We start from the raw sequence: 13,794 nt of genomic DNA, 5'->3' as shown, positions 1-13,794 counted from the left end.
AAGGCATGATTTTGATTTAATAACAGAAAAACTGTTTTATTATGGGATTTCTGCTCTAGAATCACAAGAAGTCACTGAATAATTTATACTGGAATGGATCTCTGCCATTCTCATATCCAATCTGTTGTTCACAAGGACCCCAAGCCCTCTTTAGCAAAGCTGCTGTCTAAAAAGTAAGCCCCAGCCCATGCTTCTGCAAGGAGATATTCCATCCCACACACCAGACTTCATCTCCCTTTGCTGAACCGAGACTCCTGTCAGCTCATTTCTCCAGTCTGCTAAGGTCTCTCTGAACAGCAGTTCTGCTCTCCAATGTGTTATCCCCTTCCCAGCCCCAGTTTATTATCAGCTGCAAGCTTGCTGATGGTGCATTCCTTCCCATCATCCATGTCATTACACAGTACTGACTTCTAAGGGGTTGTGCCTATAATCAGCTGTCATTTGGAGTTTCTGATCACAGCACTTTGAGTTCAGTTCCTAGGAAAAAATCAATACCTCTTCTTCTCCCAAGGAAGACTTCAAAGAAGTGAACAATTTGTCACATAGTCAGGTTGCTTGACACAGATGACCAGAAAGGATGGAATAGAAATGGAACGATTTATCATAGGTTTATTAGGGAAAGAAGGTATATTTCAAGACCATATATTTGGCACTGTATGGAAGAAAAAGTATCTGAGAACAATTAAAATATTAAAAGTCAAATCATCATGAAAATTAAAATATTCTCTAATCAGTTCCTCTTCTCCCTGTACAATTTACAGTAACTACTGAAAGGAACTCAAAAGCTATTAGCGCTATACTAAATGTAAACTGGAAGGAGACCTGGGCTGTCAGAACAGTGGAGTCTTAGTAATATTAGCAAAGGTACTGAGGTGTTACAAGGAAATGGTAGACTATAAAATTTACTTGGTAAACCATTAGTGCTAGATTGCCCAGGAGTCCCCAAATCTTACATTATTACAAGCCTACAAATGCTTACTAAAAATCATTATAGCTTTCAGCCATGTCAGCTTTTGCTTTCTGATCTGGATGGAAGAGATTTTGATAGCATTTTAAAGGAAGTGCATCCTGATTTGTCTTAGGACGGATCAAAGTCAGAGGCATATCCTACAATGGCTTGGTGGCTTTGACTTCCTTTTGGAAGAAAAGTTAAGAGCAGTTTCCCATTTGCAAGTTACCTGCCCCGTGCCTCCACAAAGTGAAGTGAAAGATAAGGAAGGAGCAAAGAAATAAATAACATACTCATTTGATGAAAACTGATTTAAGAAAGGTTACACTAACCCTTATCCTATTACACTTTCCTTATCTCAATAAAACAGTGGTGTGGTGAAGCTTAGCTACCTGTTGGTGTTAAATGACCACAACTGTAAAGGACAGAAAGTTTAACTGATGCTGATAAACTGCTGGATAAATGTTTCTCCTGGAATATACATTGCCATTCTAATATGGACAAAGGAGTAGATTCCTACTGAACATCCACCTTAGGCTGCCAAGGAAATGGGACACAGGTGTTTGATCAATAATTCTTATATCAGATCAAGAGTACTCAGGAGGCTGAGGAGAGACCTTATCGCGCTCTTCCAGTACCTGAAAGGTTCTTACAGTGAGAGTGGGGCAGGTCTCTTCTCACTAGTGACAAGTGACAGGACGAGGGGAAATGGCCTCAAGTTGCGCCAGGGCAAGTTCAGGTTGGATATTAGGAAGAACTTCTTTACAGAAAGGGTGGTTAGGTACTGGAATGGGCTCCCCAGGGAGGTGGTTGAATCGCCATCCCTGGATGTGTTTAAGAGCCGTTTGGATGTGGTACTCAGGGATATGATTTAGCAGAGGGTTTTTAGAGATAGGGTACTGGTTAGGCTGCGGTTGGACTTGATGATCTTCAAGGTCTTTTCCAACCTGGGTAATTCTATGATTCTATGATTCTACTCACAAGAATATAGATCTTTCCTTGGTTAATATATTGAGCATAGCAGTATCTCAAAGAATTAACAGCACCTTTTACATAAAAATTCCAAATATATTTATCTAGTGAACAAGAAAATCTCAGCATCTCTAAGCAGTACTTCTGCAGATGTACAGTAATGTATTTATATAGACATACATAGATATATATATATATATATCAAGGTGAATTTACACTGTGACCTGGTGATTAGTCCAGCAGTGAGTGAACCCACAAGAACCCACAGATAAGTCTTCAGGAAAATATATTGCTTTTGGTGGGTGGCCAGCTACAAGGCATGATTACATAGGAGAGCCCTGGCAGCACCTGCTGCTGGCAACGAGGGACAGTTTAGCATTCCATTCAGCAAGCACAGCATGCTTAGGTCATTCCTGCAAGATATAAGAAACTTCCACATTTTCATGGCTAACACAGTTTTCACAGGTTGCGCATGTTGCAACCACCTCTCTCTGCCTTAATGACACAGAGGAGGAAGGTAGGACACCAAACTTAGATCCTGTCCATGCTTCCAAGTGGAAGTCAAGCAGTACCAAAGATCTGGGCTCATGAAGGCAGGACCATGTCTGGTTTCGCAGGGGTTTCTTGAGCAGATGGTCTTCACTGGTTTTCTTAATTAGTGGTGGTTTTTTGTGTTGTTTCTTTTTTTTTTTTGGACTCAGCTGCTCACAGTCTTCTGGTAGAAATCATTTGAAAAGTGTGGTCAGTCTGTCCTGCCTAAGATGGAAAAGCAGACTGCTACCATTTCCCTGGGATGGGCACGCCACACTCATACCAGCCCACATAGTAGTAGGGAGTTGTGTATCCAATGCGTCCAAATGATACAGGCTCCTGGCGGTACTGCCGGTAATACCCTGTTGGGAAAAGACACAGGAATCTGACAAAAGTGACAGACACAGTGGGAGTCAATTCTACAGTCCAAATGGAAGCATACAAGCTGTCCGCTAGCAAGCTTTATCAAAAGGCTATTTGTTAGCCCTGGTATTTGGCCTAAGTCTTTGTTGAATTATTTAACTCTGGTCCTTTATATTTCCTGCAGTTTTGACCGGTTTTACTGTTCAAAATCTTTTCAACTATTGTGTAATGCTGCGGTCTGCCAAAGAGCTTCTGCATTTCACTCCAAAGGTGGCTATATTTCAGCAGCTTTTATGAAGTTTGCAGATCTGTTTAAATATATGAAGTACTCTAGGGCAAAAAATACCATCAGATCATATTATCTCATCAGGCTCAAGAGACTATCAATAAACATCAGCTTTTCACAAAATAAAAAGGTATCATTTCATGCAGTAAATATGAAGTTAAGCCCTTTCTGCCCCATCTGATAGACAACTTCTTCATCTGTAGAAAGAATGCAACTGCTTAATGCGTTAGGAGAGGCTCAACATTTTTCTCTGCATAGCTTGTGCACTGGAACATCTGAAACACTGATATGTTGTGCCAATAATGTAATTTCTGTGTGTTCTTCGTCTCAGTCTCCTAGACCTAGTTATACACAATTCTCCATTCCCTTTCTGAACACAGAAATGCAATACTTCTCAGGAATATATAAGTATTAGTGAGTACTTCAGTATCTTCTTGGTAACACCACCCTGAATATCAACAAATAACATGGAAACTATTAAACCCAGATGAATGGTTTATATCAACTGATTTTTTTTTTTTTTAAAGACTGGACAAATTTCATGATTGGTTTTCTTTTGTGGAGTAAAACATCAGTCTGTCAGCTGTATTAGTAGAGGAGCTCCTTCAAGGTGAGAATTTTCACTTGGAAAGAAGTTTCTACCAGGCCAGAATAAAAGTGCTTCAGACTGACCTACACACACTCCTATGTGTTTTGTACTGAATGAATTGGTCAGAAACCACTTGCAGAGTGGTCTGTTGAGCTGTAACTGCCCATCGTTTTAAGTGGAAGAGTTTCTGCTCTTCGCTTCAATAAAGTGTGTCTTAAAATTGGAACATAAAGATTTCATAAGCCTATACAATTTATTTCTTTCTGCTTTTGTACTCTCTTTCTGTAAATTATTTGCATTACATGCCCTTCTTTCTCTGTCTCCCTACCCCTGAACCCTACAGATAGAGTGACAGGCACTTGGCCAGCATCCCATTCCCTCACTACCATACCTCGGATGGTGGGCAGGGCTTCAATGTACGACTGAGGTCCTGTTCTTCCATCCAGGTGTGAATCCACAAACTGGCAGTGGTCTTCACCCCTTCCCCAGCTATCCCCAATGCTATAGAAAGTATCTGAAAAGTAATAGAGACACATTATTTGATTCAGCATTATTTTTGTTTGGGATGCTCTTCTACAAGAGTGGAAACAGATGTAAAAGAAATATAGATAAAACGCAACATCACCTGTGAACAAACAGTGGCTGAAAAGAGAGAAAGTGCTACTTTCACATTACAGAAACAGAAATTATGGAAAAGAGAAGTGTTTTATAACTCAGTAAGGAACAACCTCCATTTTGCATGTTTATGGACACACTGCAACAAAGATGATGGATACAGAGAATTTCACTGCAGTAAATGTAGCACAACAGCAGGCACTGAGATGATCCCAGTACCCTAATCAATAACAGGGAAACTTTTTTTCATTATCTCTCTGCAAACAGATCCATACAAGAGATACTGTAAACCCTTGGGAGTACCACTTAGCCACAGTGACACCTGCTTTCTCCTACTATGTTCCCATCTGGATCTGCCCTGCAGAGTTCAAGGGTGCATTGCTCTGTTTGGCCATGTGCATCCAGCAACCACCTGCCTATGGGGCAGGCATGGATCTTCCCAGGAAGATGTGTGGGGAGTAGAACATTGCTTTCAAGGGACAAAGCAAAATGTGTCCCTCAGGATACAACCGTGCATACATTTTTCAAGTGAAACTTTCTCCTGTTCTCTGTCCCCTGTCTCAAGACCTCTGCTTAAAAGCTAATGCTACTGTAGGAACAAAATGCAGAGGCAGCCTGGCTATCATACTGGACCTCAGATAATCACCACACAAGACTCAGTGAGAGGTAAAGAAAGTGAGAAGGCAGAGACAACATCAAGTAACCATATATCAGGAAAATAATCTCAGTGCCTACCTTTCAGGTCATCACTGAGGTAAATCTTGTACCTTAAGGAGTTACAAAGAACCACCCCTACAAACTTGCGATACCAAGTTCGCTTCACGTATTGCTTGCCACTGCAATCTGAATAGGTGGGGTCATATTTGAAAGTGAATGGGATCCAGATAGGCTCACCACCTCGGGAAAAAAAAAATCACCATTAAGGACAGACATCATCAGTCTTAAGTAAACATTCTCGCTGATTTTATTAAGAGACTCTACCTAGTGATACAGCTAGTGATGTGAAGGAAAGTCTTTTCTTGCTACTGTGTTAAAAAGTTGAAATTAAAAATATACTTTTCTATGTTGTTTTCTCACATTACACAAAAACAGTGGAGGTTCCAATAAGAGACAAGTGAGTCCTTTTGTGGGGAACTCTGCCTAAAGCACTGCAGCAAAAGTGACAATCTAATTATATCACAAAAGATTAAATATTCTACTGGCTTGCTTAAATGTTTGCTTTATTGAAATGTTTCTAATATATATAACTGTTTTTCACAAATGTTATGCTCTTAATTAAAAAAAAAAAAAAATGGAAAAAGACTTACCAGGTGGTCTGACAATAAGGAGAGGATTATCTAGAAGAGTGAAACAAATACAAAAGGAATCTCAGTATTTTATTCCAAATCTTGTTTTATCATAAGAAATGTATAGTATCTCCCAGGAAAAAAAAAGATTAACTGCCATTAGTGATGCTGTGAATGTGGGATTTATGTCTCATTGATTTGCAGAGCTGAGCTGTGTGACTAACACATACAGGCCTAACTTACAAAGGGAAAGGTAATCTTAGTCTCAGACATTCATCGTGTTTAGCACTGTTGTTTAGTGGTATTCATTCAATGTGAAAGTTATCATTTTAACTCCTCATGTCACAGTGGTAGATTTTCAAGAGCCAATTGGACAGTGCCAGGAGCTCTGTCCAACACATCAGGAGCTTCTACTTGCTTGAAATACTTTCTAAACATAAGGAGGATGGAATAGGTGTGGAATAATGATAACATATCAACAGTATCTAATGAGTGAACTTTTTCATATTCATTACAATGCCACTTCTGTTGTCTCAGCTGGCTCTCATTGTGCACAAAGTACCTGAAGAAAAAGTATGGTGCTTATACACTGATGGAGAAAATAAATTCCAGAGAGTTTTTACAGTTTGATTAAAGAAAACAATGGTTTTCTTTTCTCTTCAGTAAATTACCGCGGGTAAGATGTGGTATTTTCAGTAAGCTACTTGATCCCGTGATAGCATTCTTCATGAAATACTCTCATCAGCTCAAACCTTCCAATTGTGCTCAAGCAGCACTCAGTTTCTCTCTCTCTCTCTTTTGATCTATTCAATCACTGTAACTATACCGCTTGGCTTTAGTTTTAGCAACTGCTTTTGTATTTGTGCCAGCTGGAAAGCCATCATTGGCCACGTGACAAGTGCAGGAACAGTGCTGCAAATAAAACTTTAACTTCAATGGAATTAATTTGTTACATAAAGTTCATAACAGGGTTGATTTTGATTGGAAAAACTAGGCATTCAGAACTGCATAGTGGCAGTTAGCTAATCAGCAGAACTCCCCAGAAGGTACAGAATGTTGCATTTGCCCATTGCCAGACCTCTTGGGATTTATATCTGAATTTCTCTGACTCCTCTAAAAAAAAGAAAAAAAAAAAAAAAAAAAAAAAAAAAAAAAAAAAAAAAAAAAGAAAAGAAGAAAAGAAACCTCTTAACATGTTATGCAGGACCATTTACTTTTCCTCCACCTTTGTCTCCCTTCTGTGCAGGCTTACTTTCCATAGTTCTTAATGGCTCTTCTGAAGTGACCACTACAGGTTGAAGCTAAACGCGCAAATACAAAGACTACATAAACCCCATGTCGTCAAAAGGGCAAAATTCATAAGAGACAACTGACCTATTGCTCAAGTAAAGATTAAAGGCTTTGCCCTTTATTTTCGGTGAAATCACTGGTCTTTGGCTCAATGAAAGAAGAAATGTGTAAAAATAGCTCACTTAACACACTATTTTTAGGAGGGGGTGTTACTCTTGAGCACACTATTAGCCCTGTGAAAGAGAAGCATGCTTTGTCAAAAAAGGAACAGAGAACTTTGCCCATTTGATGGAACAATTGTTTCCTATATTTCTTCCAGAGACAGCCACTTCCAACTGCTCAGCTGTTCACAATTAGGAAACCAATTTACCAAATGTTTGGTCAATCTATTAATGACATTAAACTTCCCATTGCTTCTGTATTTTGGAACACGACTAGTCTTTTGTATTTTAAATTTAACTTCCTTTTTCCTCAAAACTTTCACGTCACTTATATTTTCTTAGTGGCATTATGACTGTATTATGTTCCTAGCTTTAGTGAAAACAAATGATTAACCTTAAAAAACTCTCAAAGTAGTAATTTCAGGATAATCACAATTACTATCATGTTTGTTTCAGTAACTGCCTTCCTACATCTTTCATTATGAATTCAGTTATGTGATGAAAATAAAAAGCAGAACGTACCAGATTCTGTGATAAATGAGACTGAAGAGCTAACAGGTCCATAACCAAAGGGGTTCTTTGCTTGGACTTTAAAGTAATATCTGAAACACAATGAGAAGAAAAATAAGATTAAACTATTGATTACACTGCAATGACTAAATTAGAAATAATCTTAAAATAGGGAGACAATCAAACCAACACAATTCCAGTGACTTTGAGTGCCCTTTCTCTTGTATCATAGAATTGTAGAATGGCTTAGGTTGGAAGGAACATTAAAGAACATTCAGTTCCAACCTTCTGCCATGGGCAAGGCTGCCACCCACCAGTTCAGTCTACCCAGGGCCCCATCCAACCTGGTCTTGAATGCCTTCAGAGATGGGGCATCCATAACCTCTTTGGTCAACCCATTCCAGCCCTTTACCACCCTCTGAGTAAAGGATTTCTTCCTAATGTCTAACCTAAATTTCCCCTCTTTTAGTTTATAATCAGTCCCCCTTGTCCTATCACTATCTAGCTCTGTAAAAAGTCTTTTTCTCTGCTGTTTGTAATCTCCCTTTATAAAAAAGACTTGGACTTCGATACTCAGCCAGGCTATGAGCTGGCTTTTACATACAAATTTCATCTTTATGTAATTCTCGTTTATTTTTATCAACCTCACAATTACATCCACTTTATAAGAAAAAACCAATAGCAGTAGGCTACACGAAAAAGGTTGGAAGGAAATAAATTCTGACCTCAGGAAGCTTTATCCAGATTAATTCCTAGTAAAGTAGTGGTATAAGCTGCAAAACTAACACTGTATCAGGTTTATACAAGATCAGAAGCTAAGCTTTTGACCTTTCTTCACGAACTCTAGAAACAGCTAGATTATTTAAATCATGTGCTTAAATTAAAGCACATGACCAGCCACTAGAATGCCATTCCTTGCCTGACAGAAACAAAATTATTCTATCTCAGGGAGGAGAATGTGTAAGCATATTTTTTTACTTCGTTTCCAAATATTATCTTTTTTTTTTTTTTTTTTTTTTTTTTTTTTTTTTTTTTTTTTGCTGTCTACACTGACATTTATTTTTATGTTTTTATCCAGTCCAGCAGAAAAAACAAAAATGGAAGATTACTAGAGAAAGTTCCAGCACAACATTTTTAAAGTGCCTGTGTTTAGGTTTTCCTTTCTTGCATGCTTGCTCAATTACGCTCTTGTAAATAAATTAGTAAATATATATATATGTGTGTGTGTGTATATATCTCTAATATCCAACAGCATAGAGCATGCTTTTAATCCAAAAGCATGCTTTTAATCCAAAAGCAGACAGTTTCAAAATCATACTGTGTGACCAGCAATAATGGGAGAGCACTTACAAGGATAGGTGCCACCAACCATTGATGGGCAGTGTTCCATCCAAGTGGCAGGTCTTAAAGCAAGCCCCATGAAAAGAATCAGCCTGCTCATGGTGGCAAAGCTCACCCCATCCTGCACAGAAACCCTTCAGCACTGCTGTGTTTGCATGGCCCAACAATGAGGTACACTGGGCTAAGACAGAAAGCTTCATAGCAAATGTGGTCTGCCATCCCCTGGAAGCTTCTGCCACCAGCCATCGTCTATATACAAAGTACAGCCACCACCTACATCAAAAGCTTCGCTCCCCTTCCTTCACTGCTGTGCACAAGAAATAGCAATGGTCCCTGCAATGTAAGCATGTAACATGTGGCTCAGTGATGAGTAAGATGCTGATGCCTTGCAAGCTAGCAGGCTGCAAGCAAATTCAACAGCATCCAGCTGCAGGAACCTTGCTTTTTCTAGCAAGGAGTAAGTGGGCAGCAGGAGTGGGAGTACTCAGAAACATTCCTGAATGTGCATAAATGGGCTTGCAGTTTTCTTTTAAAAGACATACACACCATGGTAAAATGAAACCACATTAAATAGTGAAATTTAGCAAGGCTGTGTTTTTTTATCATTCCTAGCATAATCCTGGCAAAAGTCTTGTCCTGTGGTTTCAGCTGTTGGCCTTGATTTCCCGACTACAGATTGCAAGTGTTCAGTGTGGCTGGGGAAGGAAGACAGGGAGGCAAAATCCTCCTGTGTGCCCCTGTGCCCTGGACCAGGGCATGAAGCAGAGGACTGCTTTAACTACCAAGTTACCAATGTTCTCAAAGGACAGCTGCACCAGAGGCCACACTCCATTCACACCTCCTTTGCCACTTACACCTCTGTGATAAGGGGCAGGGAGCACTGTGTGGCACCAGGCTGACCTCAAGGATGGGATGCAGGCAGTGCTTCAGCCTGCAGCAGCCAGCTCTTGTTTATACTACTTTAGAAAAGCAGGAGAAAATGTTTGCTAGCCAAAAAGTGCAAGCCTTTCAATAGCCTTATTTATATTAGGGTGAAAACACTTCTCGTAGACACATTGCTGCCATGATCTGTATTTAGAAGAGGAGAAAGCAACCCAAGAATCTCCTATACAAAATGCATCCACTTAAGCAAAGAAGAGCATGCAGCTTTGTATTTAGTGCTCAGTGCAATAATTGATTACCTAACTAATCAGGGCAATTGTACTCTCAGGTGTCCTACTGTGCACATAAAAAGCCCATCCAAGATACATGATTGTTGGGGTAGCCTGAATCACTGTCTGGAAAAACAGCAATGAAGTTATGAGGATGTTTCTCTTCACTAAATTGGAAAATTAGTTCCTAAGCCTTTAAATATACAGGAAGACTTTCATAGTGCCAGAAAGAAAGCCAGGACTCATGACTTGCTGACCTGTGATTTAAGCATAGACTGTGCTACGCTTGCTGTATTAAGTGCATCAATAAAATAACAAAGTCAGGATATATTTATTTCTCAGACATGACAAATAAAGAAGAAATTGCCAAAGCCTTTCTAGGCCAGGCATCTGACATTTTCATTAGTCAGGATCTTATTTGCATTACAGTTGATGGATTTGCCAGGAAGTCTCAAATCAATATAACTCAACTGTTCTTCATCACATAAATACACGACAAAAAACTGTAGTGTGGAAGTTGATTGTGCTCTTATTACGCTTTACTCAGCCATACTTGTAATAAATTGTTACCAATAGACATACAAGAGCCTCCACTGAAACAGATGCAATAACGTGTGTTTTTAACACAGACACAAAGCCTTTTTTCCCTAAAAATAAACCTCCTTTGAGATTTCATATACCACATCTACTGACATGTAAAGAAAGTATTTAATAAACCGCAATGGAGTGATGAATGTGTAATATTTATATTCATTTAGACTATCTGACTATTCCTATCCATACCTGCCACTTGGAGCAAAATGATTTTATGACTTAATTCCAAGTGCCTCCCTCCTGCTGAAAATTAATTGCTGGAACTTGTAGCTACAAAGGGAGATCATCACTCAGCAAAATACTTAGGGAAGTAGCTCTTGCTAGGAAGATTAATCATTCACAAATCACTTCCCAGGTGCCACCAGCAGCAGCTTGAGATGATGGGACACGTAGGCTGTACCATGTGCATCCCCTCTCTCCAACCTGGGACCACCCCAACACCACAGCTGCACATCAGCAAGGGGTTAAAGAGACTGTGGCTGCTGATACCCCCTCAGTGCTGGAGAAGGATAATGGTGGCTGTGAAGAGGCAATGTGGGGAACAGGGCCTACTTCTGGCAGGGAGGAATCAGCATGTGCACCTGATCTGTCTGCAAGGAGGAGACTGACATGGGCTGCTGCCTCCATTAGAAAATGGCTCAGCACCACATAAATCATGAGTATTTTTACTAAATACATAATAATTCACCAGAGTGAATTGACAATAGCTGAGCAAAATCACTCTGAAAAGCACTCCATGGTCAGAAAAAATATGCCAACTCACTTTTGAGACCCAAATACTACACTGCATTGACTTTTCCTAAATAAGTTAATTAATTGTTCAGATAGCTCTTCTATATTTTCTAAGTTGAGGTTTATGGTTTTAGTAATTAACCAAACCCTTGAATAATATGAGAAGTTATACAGCAATTAAAACAAGTGGGATGTAAAACCATACTCCCAACTGCTTTTAACCCTCATACATAAACCATTTTGGAACAAAAAGATCCCTTAAGGAACACTGTTTCTCTCTTCTGTGCTGCTGTGGCTGTTCTAGGAATGACTGGTCTGATTTATACATTTTCATCAAGTGAGGCATGCTAGTCCCCAGGTTCAATCCCAGTGTATCTCCCACACTATCAAATACACGAGGAGCACACAACACCTTAAGAGACTGTAGTCATTATAAAGTGAAGAACCATCATCTAGTGAACAGCAGACTCAGAATTTGAGAGAACAGGATTGAGAGACACTGAGTATCTGTCAAAATCAGTGATTTTAACATGATTCCTCTGTGCCTGTTCACTTCCCACCCAATCACTATAAACTATTCCAACGTCATGCACAGCACACATTCTTGTTTTGCAACTTCCATGAGATTTTTTGCAAGATAAAGAGCTACACAGTTCCTGCCAAACAGACTTCCGAGCAAGTGTCCTAGTCTCTTTATACCATGAAGCCTCCTCTACTTGCACAACTAACAAAAGCAGACAGCAAAAACAGGCCACAAAGAGCTGGCACCTTTTCCCACCATCCCATAGCTGCAAAATTTTGAGTATACTGGTATGTTGGAATGGCCACATTACATTACAACAAGAGTATAATTTAATATAGTCTTCCCACAAAATTTGATTCAATTATGCATATGACTAGAACATAAAGTTTTTAAATAAAATTTTCCCATATTGATAAGTGTTTCTATATATACAAACACATATTCTTGTACACACAGTCATCTACTCCAGGATTAACACGGTAAACATATCACATAAACAACCGTATGGTTTATAAAACAATTTTCTGCCACACAAAATGATTAAAATCTAGATCAGGCATAAATACTTATACCAAGGCCAATTTAAAAAAAAAAAAAAAAAAAAAAAAAAAAAAAAAAAAGTGATTGTAAATCATCAAATTTGTTTAATTACCTTCCAGAACTGATAAAAATGGATCAAATCCTTACCGTGTGTTTGGCTTCAGGTTCTCAATTGGCAGATGAGTAGTACCTGCAGTTCTGGTTGACCACTTGTTTTTTAAAAAGTCATCGTAGGACGCGCTGTAAACCAGATAACCTGTGAAAAGGAAAGACAAAAAGCTGGGAGGATATTAAACTTAAGTGGTATTCCAAGCCTTAGGTGCCATGTTCAGTTTCACAAGTTAGAAGGGACGTAAACATCTTTCAATTTGTGAGTCTCTCTAGCTCTCCTGGAACCTCCCAGGCTACAAGAATGTCCTGTCATTGGCCAATAACAACAGTGTATTACAGAATGGTACCAATGTGCTATTACTGATTTAAAAGACATTGAAAACAAAAAGATGATCGAATCAACCCATCTGCTGCTTTATGTTAGACACCAACTATGCAGGAACATAAGAACTGTGTAGAAGTTGTGCTGAGGGATGTGGTTTAGTGGGGAAATGGTAGTGGTGGTTGATGGTTGGACTGGATGATCTTAGGGGTCTTTTCCAACCGTGGTAATTCTATGATATATAAATTATATTAATTTCTTTATTTTTAGACAAACTGTGCTCTGTGAGGTACTAGATCTACGGCTTTGAAGAATGAAGTGCTGTGGGACAGACACTACGTGGCCTGTTCAGGTGCAGCCCAATCCCTTACAAACCTTTATTATCACCTTGGCTCTGCTAGTTATCATCTACTTGCCACCACTGCCACCCACAGAGGTGGCAGCACCAAAGCAGAGGCCTTTTCCGTGGCTTATTTCAGATATTTTGGGTCCAATGGCAAATAGGCTTTGATTTTCTTCTAAAAATATTTCAGTTATTTATCTATTTCAGTGTTTTCTAGCAAGTTTAGAGATTCATTTCTGAAGTCAGTTTGTGCTTTTATGTGGCTCTTAAAAGGTCTGAAGTTGCCTTAGCTCAGAGGACACTGAATGCAAATGTGAAAGATGCTCCAAAGGCAAATCTGGGAAGTGCCTGCAGTGATGCTGAGTGTGCTACCCAGGAGCAGAAGTAGTCAGTCAAACTAATTGCTATCATAAACACTGCACTGATGAGAAGTGATGCCTTCAGAACTGCTGCCACAGAAGCAGAACAAAAATCTGAAATATCTGGACCAGCATAAATGGATAACTCTGGCACTGAAGGATGACAAAAGGATCCTTCTCACCCCTAAGAAAGCAGTCTTTCTTTTCTCCCTCAGAGAAATGTAAT

At 39.3% G+C, this 13,794-nt stretch overlaps 1 protein-coding gene across 1 annotated transcript in view; it reads right to left on the bottom strand.

Annotated features, from left to right (window-relative positions):
* Positions 1-590: 590 nt before the first annotated feature.
* FNDC1 (fibronectin type III domain containing 1) overlaps positions 591-13,794 on the bottom strand; it is a 58,008-nt gene continuing 44,804 nt past the window's right edge. Inside the window, exons 15-20 of the mRNA XM_072333358.1 lie at positions 12,581-12,689; positions 7,565-7,644; positions 5,613-5,642; positions 5,041-5,202; positions 4,082-4,204; positions 591-2,814 (exon numbers count right to left, since the gene is read on the bottom strand). Of these exons, the coding sequence (XP_072189459.1) occupies positions 2,699-2,814; positions 4,082-4,204; positions 5,041-5,202; positions 5,613-5,642; positions 7,565-7,644; positions 12,581-12,689 (620 nt within the window). The 3' untranslated portion in view covers positions 591-2,698. The remainder of the gene's footprint in view (positions 2,815-4,081; positions 4,205-5,040; positions 5,203-5,612; positions 5,643-7,564; positions 7,645-12,580; positions 12,690-13,794) is intronic.

Source organism: Excalfactoria chinensis, chromosome 3 (genome assembly GCF_039878825.1).
Source record: "Excalfactoria chinensis isolate bCotChi1 chromosome 3, bCotChi1.hap2, whole genome shotgun sequence".
Lineage (NCBI taxonomy): Eukaryota > Metazoa > Chordata > Aves > Galliformes > Phasianidae > Excalfactoria > Excalfactoria chinensis.
The sequence above is the reverse complement of the archived record's forward strand: the minus strand, read 5'-3'. Positions and strand labels throughout refer to the sequence as shown.